At 40.1% G+C, this 17500-nt stretch overlaps 2 protein-coding genes across 2 annotated transcripts in view; both read left to right on the top strand.

Annotated features, from left to right (window-relative positions):
- Positions 1-4: 4 nt before the first annotated feature.
- On the top strand, positions 5-1842 carry LOC117472046 (scavenger receptor cysteine-rich type 1 protein M130-like; the record flags this gene model as incomplete). The annotated part of the gene is given in 2 exon segments (XM_034117200.1): positions 5-323; positions 1527-1842. Coding segments are annotated over 2 exon segments (360 nt in total), but the record flags the coding sequence as incomplete, so codon positions are not given.
- The window catches only part of LOC117472048 (plexin-B2-like), a 25721-nt gene continuing 9799 nt past the window's right edge, over positions 1579-17500 (top strand). The window contains 12 exon segments of the mRNA XM_034117201.1: positions 1579-1659; positions 6597-6733; positions 6873-7055; positions 8282-8513; positions 9086-9169; positions 9515-9610; positions 10026-10162; positions 10346-10446; positions 11876-12105; positions 12489-12670; positions 16240-16306; positions 16745-16891. Of these exon segments, the coding sequence (XP_033973092.1) occupies positions 1579-1659; positions 6597-6733; positions 6873-7055; positions 8282-8513; positions 9086-9169; positions 9515-9610; positions 10026-10162; positions 10346-10446; positions 11876-12105; positions 12489-12670; positions 16240-16306; positions 16745-16891 (1677 nt within the window).

The raw sequence follows: 17500 nt of genomic DNA on the forward strand, positions 1-17500 counted from the left end.
TTAGCCCAACATCTCTGTGTCCTCCTCCATGTACGGGGTCTCCGGGGCCCAGCAGCAGGGGTTCCAGGTGTTCAGAGGCTCCACCTTCAGCATCAGTTGCTCCATCCAGCCTCAGTACCCAGGAGGCTCCTTCCAGCTCAACTTCACCTCCATCAACTCAGCAAACAACTACTACTCAGAGCCAGCTGTCAATCACTCTGCCCACTTCCTGTTCCCGGCTGCAGAGCCCGCCCACCAGGGAAACTACAGCTGTGTTTATCACGTCTCTGCTTTTTCTCAGGACTTCTCCTCTGAGAGCCGTCTGCTCTCCGTCACCGTCACAGGTGAGCTGTTAGAGTTTACTGTAGGACAGAGCGTGATGCTCCCCAGGAGAACGCTGGTGAGGACTGAGTGTTTTACTGTGAGCCCTGAAGCAGTCACACCCTTACATCACATGTAGCTTTCCAGAGCAACGTACAATAAGTGCAATGAACCGTGAAGACATGAATCCAGAACACACATTCTCCAGTCAGCTGTAGTTTACATTGGAGTATTGCCATGAGTACTGACTGTTTAACAGATACAGCTAGCAGCTTCTCCCTACAGTCCTACTGTCTGCTTTGAACAGGAACAAGGGTTGGGATTGAATGAAGATCTTAAGAAGATGTAGTTTATTTAGTCCAGCAGATATGTGAAATATCTGAAAGAATTGTGCTTTTGATGATAAAAACATGAAATTTGGCACACTGTTAGAACATGCCCTAAGGAAGATTTTTGGCTATAGGGCACATATCTGCTGGACTAATTGTAATATAACTGTAGAGAGGAGTCTCCATGCTGAAGTGGGTTCAGGTCTCTGTGTGTTTGCTGACTCTTGATGTGATGCTGTCCAGGTGTTCGATCAGATCCAAAACCTTTTATCATCCGAGCCGTCGTCCTGCCGCTGACTCAGCTGCTGGTGGCTGTCGGCCTTTACTTCTACTGCAAGGTAACGAACATGTTGTTGTTCCACTGACTGAATGATGAGGTACTGAAACATGTTGTTGTTCCACTGACTGAATGATGAGGTACTGAAACATGTTGTTGTTCCACTGACTGAATGATGAGGTACTGAAACATGTTGTTGTTCCACCACTGACTGAATGATGAGGTACTGAAACATGTTGTTGTTCCACCACTGACTGAATGATAAGGGACTGAAACATGTTGTTGTTGTTCCACCACTGACTGAATGATGAGGTACTGAAACATGTTGTTGTTCCACTGACTGAATGATGAGGTACTGAAACATGTTGTTGTTCCACCACTGACTGAATGATAAGGTACTGAAACATGTTGTTGTTCCACTGACTGAATGATAAGGTACTGAAACATGTTGTTGTTCCACTGACTGAATGATAAGGTACTGAAACATGTTGTTGTTCCACTGACTGAATGATGAGGTACTGAAACATGTTGTTGTTCCACCACTGACTGAATGAAACAGTGTGTGTTATGGAACAGGAGTGATGCAGGAAGTCTCACTGTGTGCTGTCATGTCTCTCCAGGCCACCAGGGGGCGGAGGCCGAGCCGATAGGAGGACATTGAGCTGGATTATGATGACCTGGGTGTTCCTGCTGAAGAGGAAGGAGCTCAGGGAGCAGAGTAGCAGCTCCAAGGAGCTCCTCTCACACACATGGGTTTATCAGCTCTTATAGCTTGTAACCAACGTTAGAAAATATAGCTTTCACTCTGAAAGTCACCAGCAATGTGTGAGTGCCTCATGTTTCCTGACTTCCTGTCAGCTCCAAGCCCATTGGTTCCCACTGAAGATGAAGATCTTTAAAAATCATCACAAGTTAGTTTTATTTAGAAAAGTCAATGCAGTCGGTGCAGTTTGAAACCAGACACACCAACCCAGGCCGCTCAGGAACTAAGTTGGCCAATGAATGCCATACATTAAAGGTGGGGTAGGTAAGTTTGAGAAACCGGCTCGAGATACACTTTTTGTTATATTCCATGGAATGCTCTTAACATCCCGATAGCAATGAATATCTTAAGTGCTTTGACAAAAAATCCATGAAAAAAGTCATCTGTGGAAGCCGTAGTACTGTAAAAAGCACGACCAATCATTTTAGCCGGCCCGGCTAAAATAACTGGATGGCCTACCTGCCTGTCAGCCTTCCATCTGTGCACAAACTTATCTCGTGCCCTCATTGGTCATGTGCGCGTTCGTGTGTGTTGGAGGAGAGGCTCTATAAGGAAGTAGGAGATTGTTTCCGGCTGTGTATTTTCAAATTCTAGCGATCTCGAGCTGGTTTCTCCAAAATTACCTACCCCACCTTTAATGTTCAAATATCCTCTAAAAACAGTGTTACAATACCCAGTGTTTGAATCTAATGTAGTCATTCCTGAGATAACAGGAGCAACGCGTTACAGCGCCACCTAGTGTTGGATTTGTAGACCTCAAGCACAACAACGTTTTTTTATATTTTTATATCAACAAATAAGAAAAAGTACAGTTTATAAAATGTTACGTTTTTCACAACAATTCATCTGATCAGCGATATGGGATATTTGATCCCCTTGTGGGTCACATGGGTCATTTTAGCAGCAGGACCAGATTTAGCTGAACAATATACAAATAGGAATTGAACAGAAGTAAATAATCCATACACTTCTTATTTCATAACAATGCTGATTTTATATTGAAAATTGTTATTTCTGAAGAATTCAGCTTGATTTTGGTCTGAAGAGATTGTTTGTAAAAAAAAGAGAAATCCGATTATATTTGTAATTTGCCAAAATGTATAAGATTTTAACTTTCTTTAATTTTCTTATTTCACGTGTACTGAGCTCAGTGTTGTAATCATTTTCAATCATTCAGTATTTTCTTACTTTATATGAATTTTAATTACATTTTTGATGGTATTTGTCTGTATTTTGTAGTAATTTAGCTGTTTTTAAGAACTCCACCTATTGGAGAGCATTCCCAAATTCATAAGATATTAAATACTAACATGTTGTAATTAAAAATGTACATAATTTTGTAGAAGTTTTCTTTTTAAAAGGTAATGTGCTTTGTTATGTGATCAAGAAATGTGCTTGTTTTTGTATTATTGAGGATTGTACTTATTTCACAAGATGATCAATAATCTGTGATCATTACTTTTTGGACTTTTATGAAACATTTGAATTTCTTTAGAATTTCACTTTTTTCAAAGAACTCAGATTATTTTTGTGATTTAGGATTTTCCCAAATTCAGGAGACTAATTATTTCGTACTTAAAATGTTAACATTGTCCGTAAACAAGTGTTGTGATTTTGGAACCGAGAAATGTTTTTGCTTCATAAGAATTTTGATTGATTTTGATTTTGTTGAGACTTGTTTTGTTGAAAAATATTGACCATTATTTCGTAGTTTTCTTGATTTTGTTATGAAGAATGTTGCTTTTTTTAACACATTTTTTTGTTGAAGATTTTTCTTGATTTCTTGATGATTTTTGCATCACAAATTCTACTTGAAAAAATTAAGAGTTTTGACCAATTTGGTTTCCATGAGATTACGATGAAGCAAATCGTCTTAAATTCTGAACACAGCAGATTCCTCCAGAAATCATGACGATGTTCAACATCACTGTAATAAATGCTGTCATTTGCTATGTACCAAAAAAATAATAAAACTTCTTTAATAATCCATGAAACTCTGAGAGTGAGCTGATTTCAAAAGTGTTTCTCCTGGTTGGAAAATGATGTGTTTGCTTTGTTTCTGTTAAGCATATTTGTATAAGAACAAAGTCATGTTTCAGTTCATGTGTATGACATCATCAGAATGTGCCTGAGTGAAAGAAACGTGGTCATGCTAATGAGCATGCGCAGATTCAATAAACGGCCCCGTACTCCAGGCCAAACTCTGAGCGATGTGGTCGTGTGTGTTTTCTGTCCGTAGCATACTTACAAACTACTTTGGTTGACTGCAAACGTGGAGACTTCTGCTGAATATAATGTCTCACGCAACAGTTTCTGTGTTATAACTAAACCTCAAGGCTTTAGTTATAACAGGTTAGTATTGAAGTAATCTCTGTGTCAAACAAACGTTTATGATTCTTACACGTTTAGTTCAGCAGAATAATCTCCACATATTAACACCACTTTAGGATTTCTGAAGTAAAAAGCTAATGTTGGGCTATAAAGGAACTACAGCACGGTCACATGACTTCACGTCACCACCGCTAAGCTAAAGGTGGCTAATGTTGGGCAATAAAGGAACTACAGCTCGGTCACATGACTTCACGTCACCACCGCTAAGCTAAAGGTGGCTAATGTTGGGCAATAAAGGAACTACAGCACGGTCACATGACTTCACGTCACCACCGCTAAGCTAAAGGAGGCTAATGTTGGGCTATAAAGGAACTACAGCGCAGTCACATGACTTCACGTCACCACCGCTAAGCTAAAGGTGGCTAATGTTGGGCTATAAAGGCAACCTGGTCTCACCAGAATACGTGAAATGACCACGACTCCTTAACACCGCATTACGTGGTGGAGTCACGGACTCTGCTACATTTACGTGTCTGCATCACAGAAACAACCCCAATGTGAAGTGAATGAGGCTCCTTTGTCGTGGTGGACACACACATTTCTACAACATCCCGCAGTGAGCTTTCTACTCTATAAAACGTTTTTAAAATCTACTTTATAGCCTGTAGTAACTCACGGGAGGCTTCTTTTATTTTATTATTTTTCATAATAATTTGTATTTTTCGTCAGAATGTATTATGGTGCATTAGTTACGAACTTATGTTCTCTAAAAACAGTGCAGTGTTTGTAATACAACTGTGATTTTTATGAAATTAGTTTTTAAGGAAGGCCAGAGCTTCAGCTGTGTCAAATAGATTGTTCCCTTTAGTTTACGTTATTTAAAAGATAATTATATTCCTATTTGATCATGTCCCCCTTATTGTAGGCTAATATTAGTCATTTAAAAATAAATAATGATGATAATGATGGTGAAAACCACTCCCCCCACATCGGAATGACGATGGTTACTGACTGTATGTCAAATGCTTTTTATTATAACAACAATGAACCAGAAGAAGATTCCGTCGTTACCACGGCAACGTTACGTCGCACTTGACGGCAATGTGACGTCACGTACGCTTCTTACCCACAATCACCTCACTTTCATTAATTTGATCTGACACCGGACTACAGTAAGTATCTCAACCCAAGGGGAGTTTATTTCTTTAAAACACTAAATAATGTTGCTTTTATTTCTTCCACTGTAGCACAGTCTCTATATCGTTTCATTCCTGGATATTAGGTTGAGTTTTGTAGTGTGTTTAGCTTTTACATGACTACGCGCAAGCTAGTGGCCACGTCCAGCTAGCGGCCTCCGGCCTTCCGGTCAAAGTGTTTAGCTGGATAGCATTTATAGTTTATACAGCTACATGACATTAGCTGTCCCCGGCACAGTTGGATAGTGGAGGGGCCTGCTAGAACAAATCTGTTTTAATGCATGTATTCGCCCATGTGTTGTGAAGACAGTCTTCAACACAGAGTTGTAATAGTGGCTAAAGCGCATCGGCGATGGAGTGGAATAAAAATGTGGAACTGGAGTTTTTCCAGAGGATTTGACTGGCCAGTGGGGACCACCCAATGTCCCACTCTGAATCAGAAATAGTTTTCCTAAAATGTTGGAATTGTCTCAAATGTCTTTATCTCCATAATATTGTTCTCCTCCTCTCTCAGCAGAAATCTCTTACAGAAACCAAAGCGTCCACATTCCTTCCTCTCTATATTCTGAAGCTTTCTACACACACACCGTTCACACACTCATTTATTAACAATTTATTGCAAAAAATGTGCAGAAAAAAACATCTTTGAATTTAAACATAGCACGTACACAAATTATAAAGAAACCCAATTATAAATAAATCAACAGAAACTAAAGTGTGACTCCCAACCTGAACATGACTTCTGGTATATTAACTTTAATAAATAACAATGTAATAAATATGAAACATACAGGTCAATATCACCTTGCTATAGCTGAACTGTCAACACCCCAAAACATATTCTTAGATAGAAATACCTCATTTTGAGTTATTTAGACTTAATTAACACTTATAGTTTCATGTCTTGTTACATAAGAATAGATCATATCTGTTAAGTGTTATTATGGGAGAATTACTATTCGTGTGGTACTGCTGCCTTATTAGGCCCATATTGAGCATATTAAGACTCATGTACTGTATATGCTTTAGTTTTGATCAAAGCGTTCCTACCTGCAGCTGTTAATGTTTAATTCTCATTTTATTTTTCCCTTTGTTTCTCCGTCACTGACATTATGTTTGACGGGTCTTTGATTTTAGGTAAATTATTCTCATGCCAAAGCCTTCACAACATGTACTGGTGGGGGGGAGGGGAGAGTCTCTGAACAATAACACAGACTATTAAAAACTAATTAATAATCAAAGTTAAGAAAAATAAATTAAAAGTCCTCCTGAAGTAGAAAAGTATTGGCTTCAAAGTTCACTGACAGACCTAAAAATAACAAATCATTTAAATATGTGAAGCAGTGAGATGCTAAAAAATGAAAAGCTCATAATTGATCTCCCTCTCCCTCTTCCTTCAGGACCCCATACCCTCCTCTGTGCTCCCAGAGAAGGGTCCAGCTGCCGGGGGGACGGTGATCACCATCAAGGGGGAAGACCTGGACACCGCCACGAAAGACGATGTCTCTGTTTCTGTCGGAGGAGTTCCCTGTGAAGTGTAAGCAGCTCCTTTTTAAACCTTTACACAGAGGTGGGAAGTAGTGGAGTGCAAATACTTTGTTACTACTTTTACAATTTTCTAGTAACCTTCTTAAATACTTTAGGGATATTTAAACGTTTTCATTTCTCCCTTTCAGGCTAAAGTTCGGCTCTGAGATCTCGTGTAAAACGGGGAAATATCGGGGGCAGAAAGTTACCTCGGAGAGGTTAGTGGTGGCGGTGAAATACGGGACAAACACGACGAAGGAAATTCCATCCGCTTAACAGTACTCGGAAAACCCCAAGATCACAGATTTTAACCCCAAGAGCAGCTTCCTATGGTGAGTGTGTGCTTAAAAGCTGGTTTGATGTGATTGAATAAAGGTGATGGTTTATTAGAGCTATTGTAGGATAAAATAAATGGAAAATATAAAGCCAAGGGAGGGGGACAATGTTCCATGAAAAAATTACTTAAAAAATAAATAATACAATGTATTTGCTGTGCTGAGATGAGGCTGCTCCAACCTTGCACTATTTGACTAACACTATTTAAATATTTTGTAATCTTTATTATTATTTTTCTCCTCGTGTGTGTGTGTGTGTGTGTGTGTGTGTGTGTGTGTGTGTGTGTGTGTGTGTGTGTGTGTGTGTGTGTGTGTGTGTGTGTGTGTGTGTGTGTGTGTGTGGTGGAGAGGACTCTTTAAAGTAGAGACACTACATACTGATATGAACCTGAACATCAGCAGGAGAGGACTCTTTAAAGTAGAGACACTACATACTGATATACACCTGAACATCAGCAGGAGAGGACTCTTTAAAGTAGAGACACTACATACTGATATACACCTGAACATCAGCAGGAGAGGACTCTTTAAAGTAGAGACACTACATACTGATATACACCTGAACATCAGCAGGAGAGGACTCTTTAAAGTAGAGACACTGCATACTGATATACACCTGAACATCAGCAGGAGAGGACTCTTTAAGTAGAGACACTACATACTGATCTACACCTGAACATCAGCAGGAGAGGACTCTTTAAAGTAGAGACACTGCATACTGATATACACCTGAACATCAGCAGGAGAGGACTCTTTAAAGTAGAGACACTACATACTGATCTACACCTGAACATCAGCAGGAGAGGACTCTTTAAAGTAGAGACACTACATACTGATATACACCTGAACATCAGCAGGAGAGGACTCTTTAAAGTAGAGACACTACATACTGATATACACCTGAACATCAGCAGGAGAGAACTCTTTAAAGTAGAGACACTACATACTGATATACACCTGAACATCAGCAGGAGAGGACTCTTTAAAGTAGAGACACTACATACTGATCTACACCTGAACATCAGCAGGAGAGGACTCTTTAAAGTAGAGACACTACATACTGATATACACCTGAACATCAGCAGGAGAGGACTCTTTAAAGTAGAGACACTACATACTGATATACACCTGAGCATCAGCAGGAGAGGACTCTTTAAAGTAGATACATACTGATATACACCTGAACATCAGCAGAATAATTGAATGAAAACATTGTCTCACAGCTGGATGTTTTCTTCTGTGCAGTTTGTTCAGGAGCATGTGAGTAAGAACGACACGGTGCTTCAGTTTCTCTCTCCGGCGGTGAACTGCTCCGTCGACAGCACGGCGTTGAGATCTGTCCTCTGGTTGGACGACGAGAAGGAGGAGCTGAAAGGCTTCGACTATCATCCCGACCCCTCCTTCAACCAGCTGCTGAAGAACATCATCACCGAGACCAGCATCATCATCGTCCACGTGAGCTTTTATTCTGAAAATACATCAATGTGGCGCTACCCATATTCTATTTACATGTATATAGACTCTTTGCACTACTTTTTATTTTGTATTTTTGTATTTTATTACATATGTTGCGTTGTTGGAGGAGCTCAGGTCAGAAGAATTTCATTGCCATTTGTAGCTTTGTGCATATGACGATAAAACCTTTGCATCTTTGAATCTTGAAAAAACTATATCACAAAGGGACAAAACGTACTAGAAAAGACAAGTAACTACAAAGAGGACCAAATATGACTGAAAAGAGACACAAAAACAACCACAAAGAGACTCAAAGTCACCATATAGAGACAAAACAATAACTGGATAACATATCAAACAGTGATAAGGACACACAAAATGACTGCAAAAACACAACTCATAACAAAAATAAGGACAAAAATAATTACAAAGAGGCTCAAAATGACCACAGAGATGCACAAAATGACTACAAATGGACACAAAACAACTAAAAAAGGGGGGAAACCGACCAAAAATAACTACATTATGCATATGTTGTCTTCACTCTACTCTTCTTCTTCGTGTGTTTTCAGGGTCGAGGTTTCTCTAAAGCCATGACGGCCAAAGAGGCGCAGGCGTTCATTGGAGACGCCTCCTGTCCCGTCAACATCCTGCAGGTGTGTGTGTGTGTGTGTGTGTGTGTGTGTGTGTGTGTGTGTGTGTGTGTGTGTGTGTGTGTGTGTGTGTGTGTGTGTGTGTGTGTGTGTGTGTGTGTGTGTGTGTGTGTGTGTGTGTGTGTGTGTGTGTGGCACCTGTAAGATTGTTTACATCCACCTGGATCCATCTTTTTCTCTTTATACATATTGACGTGATCATTTTTTACTTTAAGATTGTCTATATTGTAAATGTGTTATCCTTTAATATGTGTGTGTGTGTGTGTGTGTGTGTGTGTGTGTGTGTGTGTGTGTGTGTGTGTGTGTGTGTGTGTGTGTGTGTGTGTGTGTGTGTGTGTGTGTGTGTAGGATGATAAGTTGATCTTGGAGGCTCCCTCCTCTCAGCCCAGATCTGGATCTAAACGTCAGCGCAGAGACACGACCAACGACCAGTTGGACCTCGTGGTAAACACAAACTTACCTTCATATATATGTGTTGAGTTCATTCAGATCAAACAGAGCTGCAGAATTACAGTTTCCTTCACCATATTTTAGAAGGGTTCAACATGACTTGATTCTGCTGCTGTGGGATTCAAACTATCATTAGTATCACAACGATTGAACCAGTGGGAAAGTTGCATGTTATTGTCTTGAAAAGCTGAAAAAAATTATAAAATGTTTTACATATAGGACAACGTTCTTAAAACATACTATTCATGTTTCTGTTTGATTTATTTTATGATTTATTATTTTACTTTTTTGCATTATTATGTCTCTAGGTTATTTTTCGTTTTTTAATATATATATTTGATGATATATTTTTTTTTTAAATGTTTTTTTTACTTAATATTTGTATAACTAGCATTCTGTCTCTCTTTAGGTGAAGTTCGGTCACGGGGAGTGGACGGTGGGCTCCGTTTACTACGCTCAGAGTAAAGACATCCCTCTGGAGATCATCATCCCCTCAGTTATCATCCCCATGCTCTTCTTCATCGCCATCTCCGTCTACTGCTACAGGTCAGAGATAAACATCAATTAGACGTGTGTGGACGTGTGTTGGGGTGTGTGTGTGTGTGTGTGTGTGTGTGTGTGTGTGTGTGTGTGTGTGTGTGTGTGTGTGTGTGTGTGTGTGTGTGTGTGTGTGTGTGTGTGTGTGTGTGTGTGTGTGTGTGTGTGTGTGTGTGTGTGTGTGTGTAACAGGAGGAAGAGCCAGCAGGCGGAGCGGGAATACGAGAAGGTGAAACACCAGCTGGAGAATGTGGAGGAGAGCGTCCGGGACCGCTGCAAGAAGGAGTTCACAGGTACTCAAATATACTCAAATATTACATTATTACTCCAGTTTTTTACAACCTGAGACGACCTTTAGGTGCTTCTCCCATCAGGCTATGATACATTCTGCTCAAAAGATACATTGAAGACATGAAAATCTAATCAAATATCAAATTATGTTTTATTTATCTGTAATTTTAAATGTTTTTTCATTTTTAAATGTTATAGTGTGAAAAACACTATAACAAAAATTATCTTTTAACCTGTTAAGCCCGAGAGACCCCGGTACCGGGGTACTGCCGCAACATCTTGCAGGAAACAGTGTCTGTCATTTAATAAAACTATGAATGTTTTATATCCATGTAACGGGAAGAAACTCATCTAACTGATCTTTTTTTTTTTTTTTCAAAAGAAAACCCAAAATGCTAACACTGAGCCTCTGAATTAGCAACGAGCGAAATATGCTAACACCTTACTGCACCGAAAATCACTCACAAAACCTTATTATTTATCTTTTCACCACATCCAACACATCGTTTCACATCGTGAGGTGACACAGAATCTAACGACACCGACATTACCACTGAATTATACGTATTTGCGACGTTATAAGCAAAAACGGACATCAAAACAGGTGACGCTAGGTAGCTAAAAATGCTAACATTTTTACCTTGGGACTCCCCCTTCGATTCTATTGGCTCTAACGGTCAGAAAGAGGTGTCAACCATCAAAATCGAGCAAGGGGGGCCAGAGATATGGAAAATCCACCCAAATGACCCCAGAAGTGGTTTCTTTTTGCTAAATCTCTCTAAAAAGGTCAAATTTCACTTGTTTTGCATCAATCTTGATACAGGGTACTTATTATATGTTGTACTTTGGATTCCTAAAGCTTTTAGTCTACTAACCCATCATCCAAGGGTAGTTTTCACTATAAGTAAAAAAGAATTTTTGGACGGACACTATAATTTACAGTTTTTTACTATGTAAAATCTGAATTTTCTTTAAAATAAAAAACATATATATTGAATCTGACTTTTCTACATCCAACTCACAACTTTATCATTACTTTGAGAAAAAAGATTATTAATTTAACCCTTTTAGAAGGGAAGATATGGTCATTTGTTCTGGGAATGTCATTTTCGAGTCTGAGACCTGAAAAACAGGCTCAGGGCTTAACAGGTTAAAGTATTTGTTTTTTAAGTTTAAATATTATTTAACATATACATATATACAACTTATATCTTGGTAACTTTATTCAACATTTCACAGCAAAAAACGGTGAATGCAAAAAAAAATGTTTTAAATTTGAAGACTTTCTAAACAAAAGAAACATGTTATAAAAAAGAATTTATAATAATAATATTAATAAATAAATAATCATAATTTTATAAATTACAATAACACAATATTAATAAAAATAAAAATAATAATGATTTGCTGTTTTCCCTCTGTTCCCGTCAGACCTGATGATAGAGATGGAGGACCACACCAGCGATCTGAGCGAGGCGCGGATCCCCTTCCTGGATTATAAAACGTACACCGACCGGAACTTCTTTCTGCCCACGAAGGACGGCGCGGACGACACCATGATCGTCGGGAAAATACAAATCCCAGAAGCCCGAAAGGCCATCGTGGCTCAGGCTCTGAACCAGTTCTCCAACCTGCTGAACAGCAAACCCTTCCTCATCAACGTGAGAGGAACACGTGTTTTACGGCTTCTTTACTTACGTTTTATTCATTTATTGTTCACGTTGACATTTACTCTAGCACCCCCATGAGTTTAAATATTGTATATAAGCATCTTTGAGCACTAGGAAAAGCGCTGTAAAAATGAAATGTATTATTATTATATATAATACTTGTGGAAATCGGCTTTCTTAATAAAAAATATGAACCCAAAGATAATAAAATAATCCAAATTACAATTATTATTATTATATTTACTATCACTAGCTTTTCCCTTTAATGGATTATGATCTGCATTCAGAGTTCTTCCAAAGATCACTGCTTCACTTCGTTGCTCAAACCTAGTCATGTCTTTAATCTTAAACCCCTCTGTATTTATGTCCCGTAGTTTATCCGTACGTTGGAGAGCCGTCCGGACTTTAACGCTCGTGCTCGCGGTTCCTTCGCCTCTCTGCTGACGGTGGCGCTGCACGGGAAGCTGGAGTATTACACCGACATCATGAGGACGCTGCTGCTGGAGCTGATGGACGAACACGTGCAGAACAAAAACCCAAAACTCATGCTGCGCAGGTCAGGAAACACAAGAACTCTCGCTAGAAACATTCAGTTATTTACACAAAAGTACACACATCCTTTCCTCGAGTAGAAGTACAAATACTCGTGTTTAAAAATACTCTGGTGAAAGTAGAAGTACTGACTAAACTTCTTTCCTCAAGTAAAAGTAAAGAGGGCTTTGAAATGTACTTCAGTAAAAAGTACCCATAACTAGCAGCTGTTTTAAAGAGTACCTGACCTCCCTTTATATTAATAGAACAATAATGTCATTGTTAGCTAATGAATGTTTCCATGCTGAACAACGGCAACATGACAACGTTTTCATTGGTCCCTCTTCTTTAGAGAAGACCAGGAAATGATGGATACACGGATCGTGTTCAAATCCATGGGCGTAATTTCCACTGGGGACAAATGGGATTTTGAAAAGTGTTTATTATCATTTTTTTTACGCAAGCGGTCATCGTCACGGAGGAGCGTCTGTGTGTGTGTGGCACGAGCGCATCTTGTGAGAGAGAGATAGAAAGAGAGAGAGAGAGAGACATAGAGAGTTACGGGGTTGATGTTAGCATTTGGTGCTAGCTCGGCGCTAACGGAGATTAGAAGCTGTCTCAACAGTAAGGAGAGGGAGAGCTCTCTTACTAAATAGTAATACAAAAAGAAAAATAGTTTAAAAAAGTGAAATAGTGCAATAAGAGTCTATATGCAAGTTATTTGAATGATATATTAGGTAAATAGATAAATAATGACTAAGTAGCAGATGAATGTTATGGATGTTGTTTCAACAGTTCAGGTGTTTAACAGTCTTCTGGCCTGTGGGATGAAACTGTCCCTGAGTCTGGTGGTTTTAGTCCGGATGCTGCGGTACCGCCTGCCAGACGGCAGCAGACAGAACAGTTTGTGGCTGGGGTGATGGGGGTCTTTTATAATCCTGAGGGCTTTCTTCCTGTGCCGCTGGGAGTAGAGGTCCTCCATGGATGGCAGCTCCGTCCTGGTGATGTGCTGTGCAGTTTTCACCAACCTCTGTAAAGCCTTACGGTTAAGGGCGGTGCACCTGCCGTACCAGGCCGTGATGTCAGGATGCTCTCTATGGTGCACCTGTAGAAGGTCAGGATGCTCTCTATGGTGCACCTGTAGAAGGTCAGGATGCTCTCTATGGTGCACCTGTAGAAGGTCAGGATGCTCTCTATGGTGCACCTGTAGAAGGTCAGGATGCTCTCTATGGAGCACCTGTAGAAGGTCAGGATGCTCTCTATGGTGCACCTGTAGAAGGTCAGGATCCTCTCTATGGTGCACCTGTAGAAGGTCAGGATGCTCTCTGTGGTGCACCTGTAGAAGGTCAGGATGCTCTCTATGGTGCACCTGTAGAAGGTCAGGATGCTCTCTATGGTGCACCTGTAGAAGGTCAGGATGCTCTCTATGGAGCACCTGTAGAAGGTCAGGATGCTCTCTATGGAGCACCTGTAGAAGGTCAGGGTCCTCTCTATGGTGCACCTGTAGAAGTTGCAGAGTATCCTGGAGTCCATGTTGAACCTCCTCAGCCTGCGGAGGAAGAAGAGCCGCTGTCGAGCTCTTTTGGTGATGGTGGTGGTGTGAAGAGTCAGGTCCTCAGTGATGTGGAGTTTTGATGGATTTTTTAAATTATAAAATGTATAATAATTAAACGTGTTTTTTCCAGATTGTTGAACTGTCCCTTTAAAATATTGTGTGTGTGTGTGTGTGTGTGTGTGTGTGTGTGTGTGTGTGTGTGTGTGTGTGTGTGTGTGTGTGTGTGTGTGTGTGTGTGTGTGTGTGTGTGTGTGTGTGTGTGTGTGTGTGTGTGTGCACTTGAGCTTTTGACATGCTACAAAAATGTGTGACCTAGTCTCTGGAGTTCAAGCCAAAGCTCCGTCAGGGACACAGAGTGATCATTTTTAAGGGTCATAGAGATTATACGTAACAACACTGCAACGTTTTTTATAATTGTTAAATTTTTTGGTTTCTTTTTCTTACTTTTTCTCTTCTTTAACTGTTTATGTATGCACCAAAAGGCACATTCCTCATATGTGTAAACCTACTTTACTTTATAAACCCGTTTCTGATTCACAATACAGTTAATGGTAACACTTTATATTAGGGTACACATATTCACCATCAACTAGTTGTTAATTAACATGCATATTAGCAAGTATATGGGCTCTTTATTAGTCAGTATTAAAGGGGACCCATCATGCAAAATGCACTTGTGATGTCCGTTTTTTTGGGGGTCGAATATTCGAATATAAATTTGCTTTCAAATTCCCATCCCTAATATATACACAATCAAAAGACACATTTAGACATATACATATTAAAGGGGACCTATCATGCAAAATGCACTTGTTGATGTCTTTTATACATCAATAAGTGTCCCCGGTGTGTCAGGGAACTCACGCAGCGTCAGAAAATAAAACCCTCTCTCTTTTCCTCCGTACCCAAATCTCTAAAAACGGGGGGAGGGGGGGGGGAACAACGGAGCTGATCCAGATTTGCGTCCGATATGACGTAATATCTGAAATGTGGACCCACGGCCCTATCAGAAACGTTGCTATCAGAAACGTTGCTATCAGAAACAATGCCCGACTGTTTTGGACGTAATATGGTCGGTGTTTACATTAGCATCGCTAACACTCAGAGCTAACCTGTACTGGAGAGCATGTGTGTGAAGAAGCAGGAAATAAAAAGGAACTCACCTTGTGGTATAACCGGCAAGAGAGAAAGCCTTTGAGCTCCATACTGTTTCAGAAAGAATCCTTGATAATCCATGATATGGCGTTTCATCACTGCAGTATCTGCTGGTAGTATCTCCCGCATAAGCTCCGCACCTCTTTTTTATCCATTTTTTAAAGCTTTATACCCCAAATCAGCACTTTTGAAACAGGAAGTGAAACAGAGGGATATGAGGCATGGCTAGAATGGGTGATCTGTTTGGTATTTTGAGCAAAACACTTCATAGACATGTTTTTTATATATTTGTATATATCTGAGACCTATGCTATTGCCTACAAATAGCATGATAGGTGACCTTAAAAAAATGATGACCATATTTTACAAGTACTAGGCCATTAGTTACTAGTTTTTCCTCAATAACCCTCTAATTAGTGCTTATTTATTGTCAGGAAGTTGTTGTACATGAGTGGTCAGGGTCCTCTCTATGGTGCACCTGTAGAAGGTCAGGATGCTCTCTATGGTGCACCTGTAGAAGGTCAGGATCCTCTCTATGGTGCACCTGTAGAAGGTCAGGATGCTCTCTATGGTGCACCTGTAGAAGTTGCAGAGTATCCTGGAGTCCATGTTGAACCTCCTCAGCCTGCGGAGGAAGAAGAGCCGCTGTCGAGCTCTTTTGGTGATGGTGGTGGTGTGAAGAGTCAGGTCCTCAGTGATGTGGAGTTTTGATGGATTTTTTAAATTATAAAATGTATAATAATTAAACGTGTTTTTTCCAGATTGTCGAACTGTCCCTTTAAAATATTGTGTGTGTGTGTGTGTGTGTGTGTGTGTGTGTGTGTGTGTGTGTGTGTGTGTGTGTGTGTGTGTGTGTGTGTGTGTGTGTGTGTGTGTGTGTGCAGGTCAGAGACGGTGGTGGAGAGGATGCTCTGTAATTGGATGTCCATCTGTATCTATCAGTTCCTCAGGGTAACGGATATATATTTTTTTTTTCTCTTGTTTTTTCACTTCCTCTCCGTTTGTTTTGACTGTTCTTCGATCTGCTTCTCTCTCTTCTTCCTCTCCAGTTATAATTGCCTCTTTGAAATGTTCCTCTGTCTCTCTTTTCTGTGGAAATCAGTTTTGTTGCCCCTTGTGTTTTAGTTTGTTTGTGCTGTTCGGAACAACCAACAGCAGCAGCTCAGAGTTTCTATCATTTAACATCCTCGTACCAAAAAGTGTGTTTGTTATGTTGTGTTCAAAATCTGCAGCTGAATGTCAATGAGTTTATTCCCTAAACCCTGAATAAGTCCTGCCAGTATCCAAACATATCTTTTTTATAATTATATTTAATTGTAGTATAGATTACGTCTATTATATTTCATTTGTAATTATTTGTAATTATTTCTGATATGATTGTCTGATCAGGACACAGCAGGGGAGCCTCTCTACAAGCTGTTCAAGGCTCTGAAGCATCAGGTGGAGAAAGGGCCGGTGGACGCCAAGATGAAGAAAGCCAAATACACTCTGAACGACACGGGGCTGCTGGGAGACGACGTGGAGTACTCAGTACTGGTAAATACACATAATATACACCCAGTATAAACTCAGGACACACAGTATACACACAGTACACACAGTATACACCCAGGACACACAGTATACACTCAGGACAAACAGTACATACCCAGGACACCCATTTTACACACAGTATGCACACAGTACACACCCAGTACACACACAGTATACACCCAGTACACACACAGTTCACACACAGTACACACAGTATACACCATTACACACACAATTCACACACAGTACACACAGTATACACCATTACACACACAATTCACACACAGTACACACACAGTTCACACACAGTACACACAGTATACACCCAGTACACACACAGTATACACCCAGTACACACACAGTTCACACACAGTTCACACACAGTACACACAGTATACACCATTACACACACAATTCACACACAGTACACAGTATACACCCAGTACACACACAGTATACACCCAGTACACACACAGTTCACACACAGTACACACAGTATACACCCATTACACACACAGTTCACACACAGTACACACAGTATACACCCATTACACAAACAGTTCACACACAGTACACACCCAGTACACACAGTATACACCCAGTACACACACA

The sequence above is a fragment of the Trematomus bernacchii genome, unplaced genomic scaffold (genome assembly GCF_902827165.1).
Source record: "Trematomus bernacchii unplaced genomic scaffold, fTreBer1.1, whole genome shotgun sequence".
Taxonomy (NCBI): Eukaryota; Metazoa; Chordata; class Actinopteri; order Perciformes; family Nototheniidae; genus Trematomus; species Trematomus bernacchii.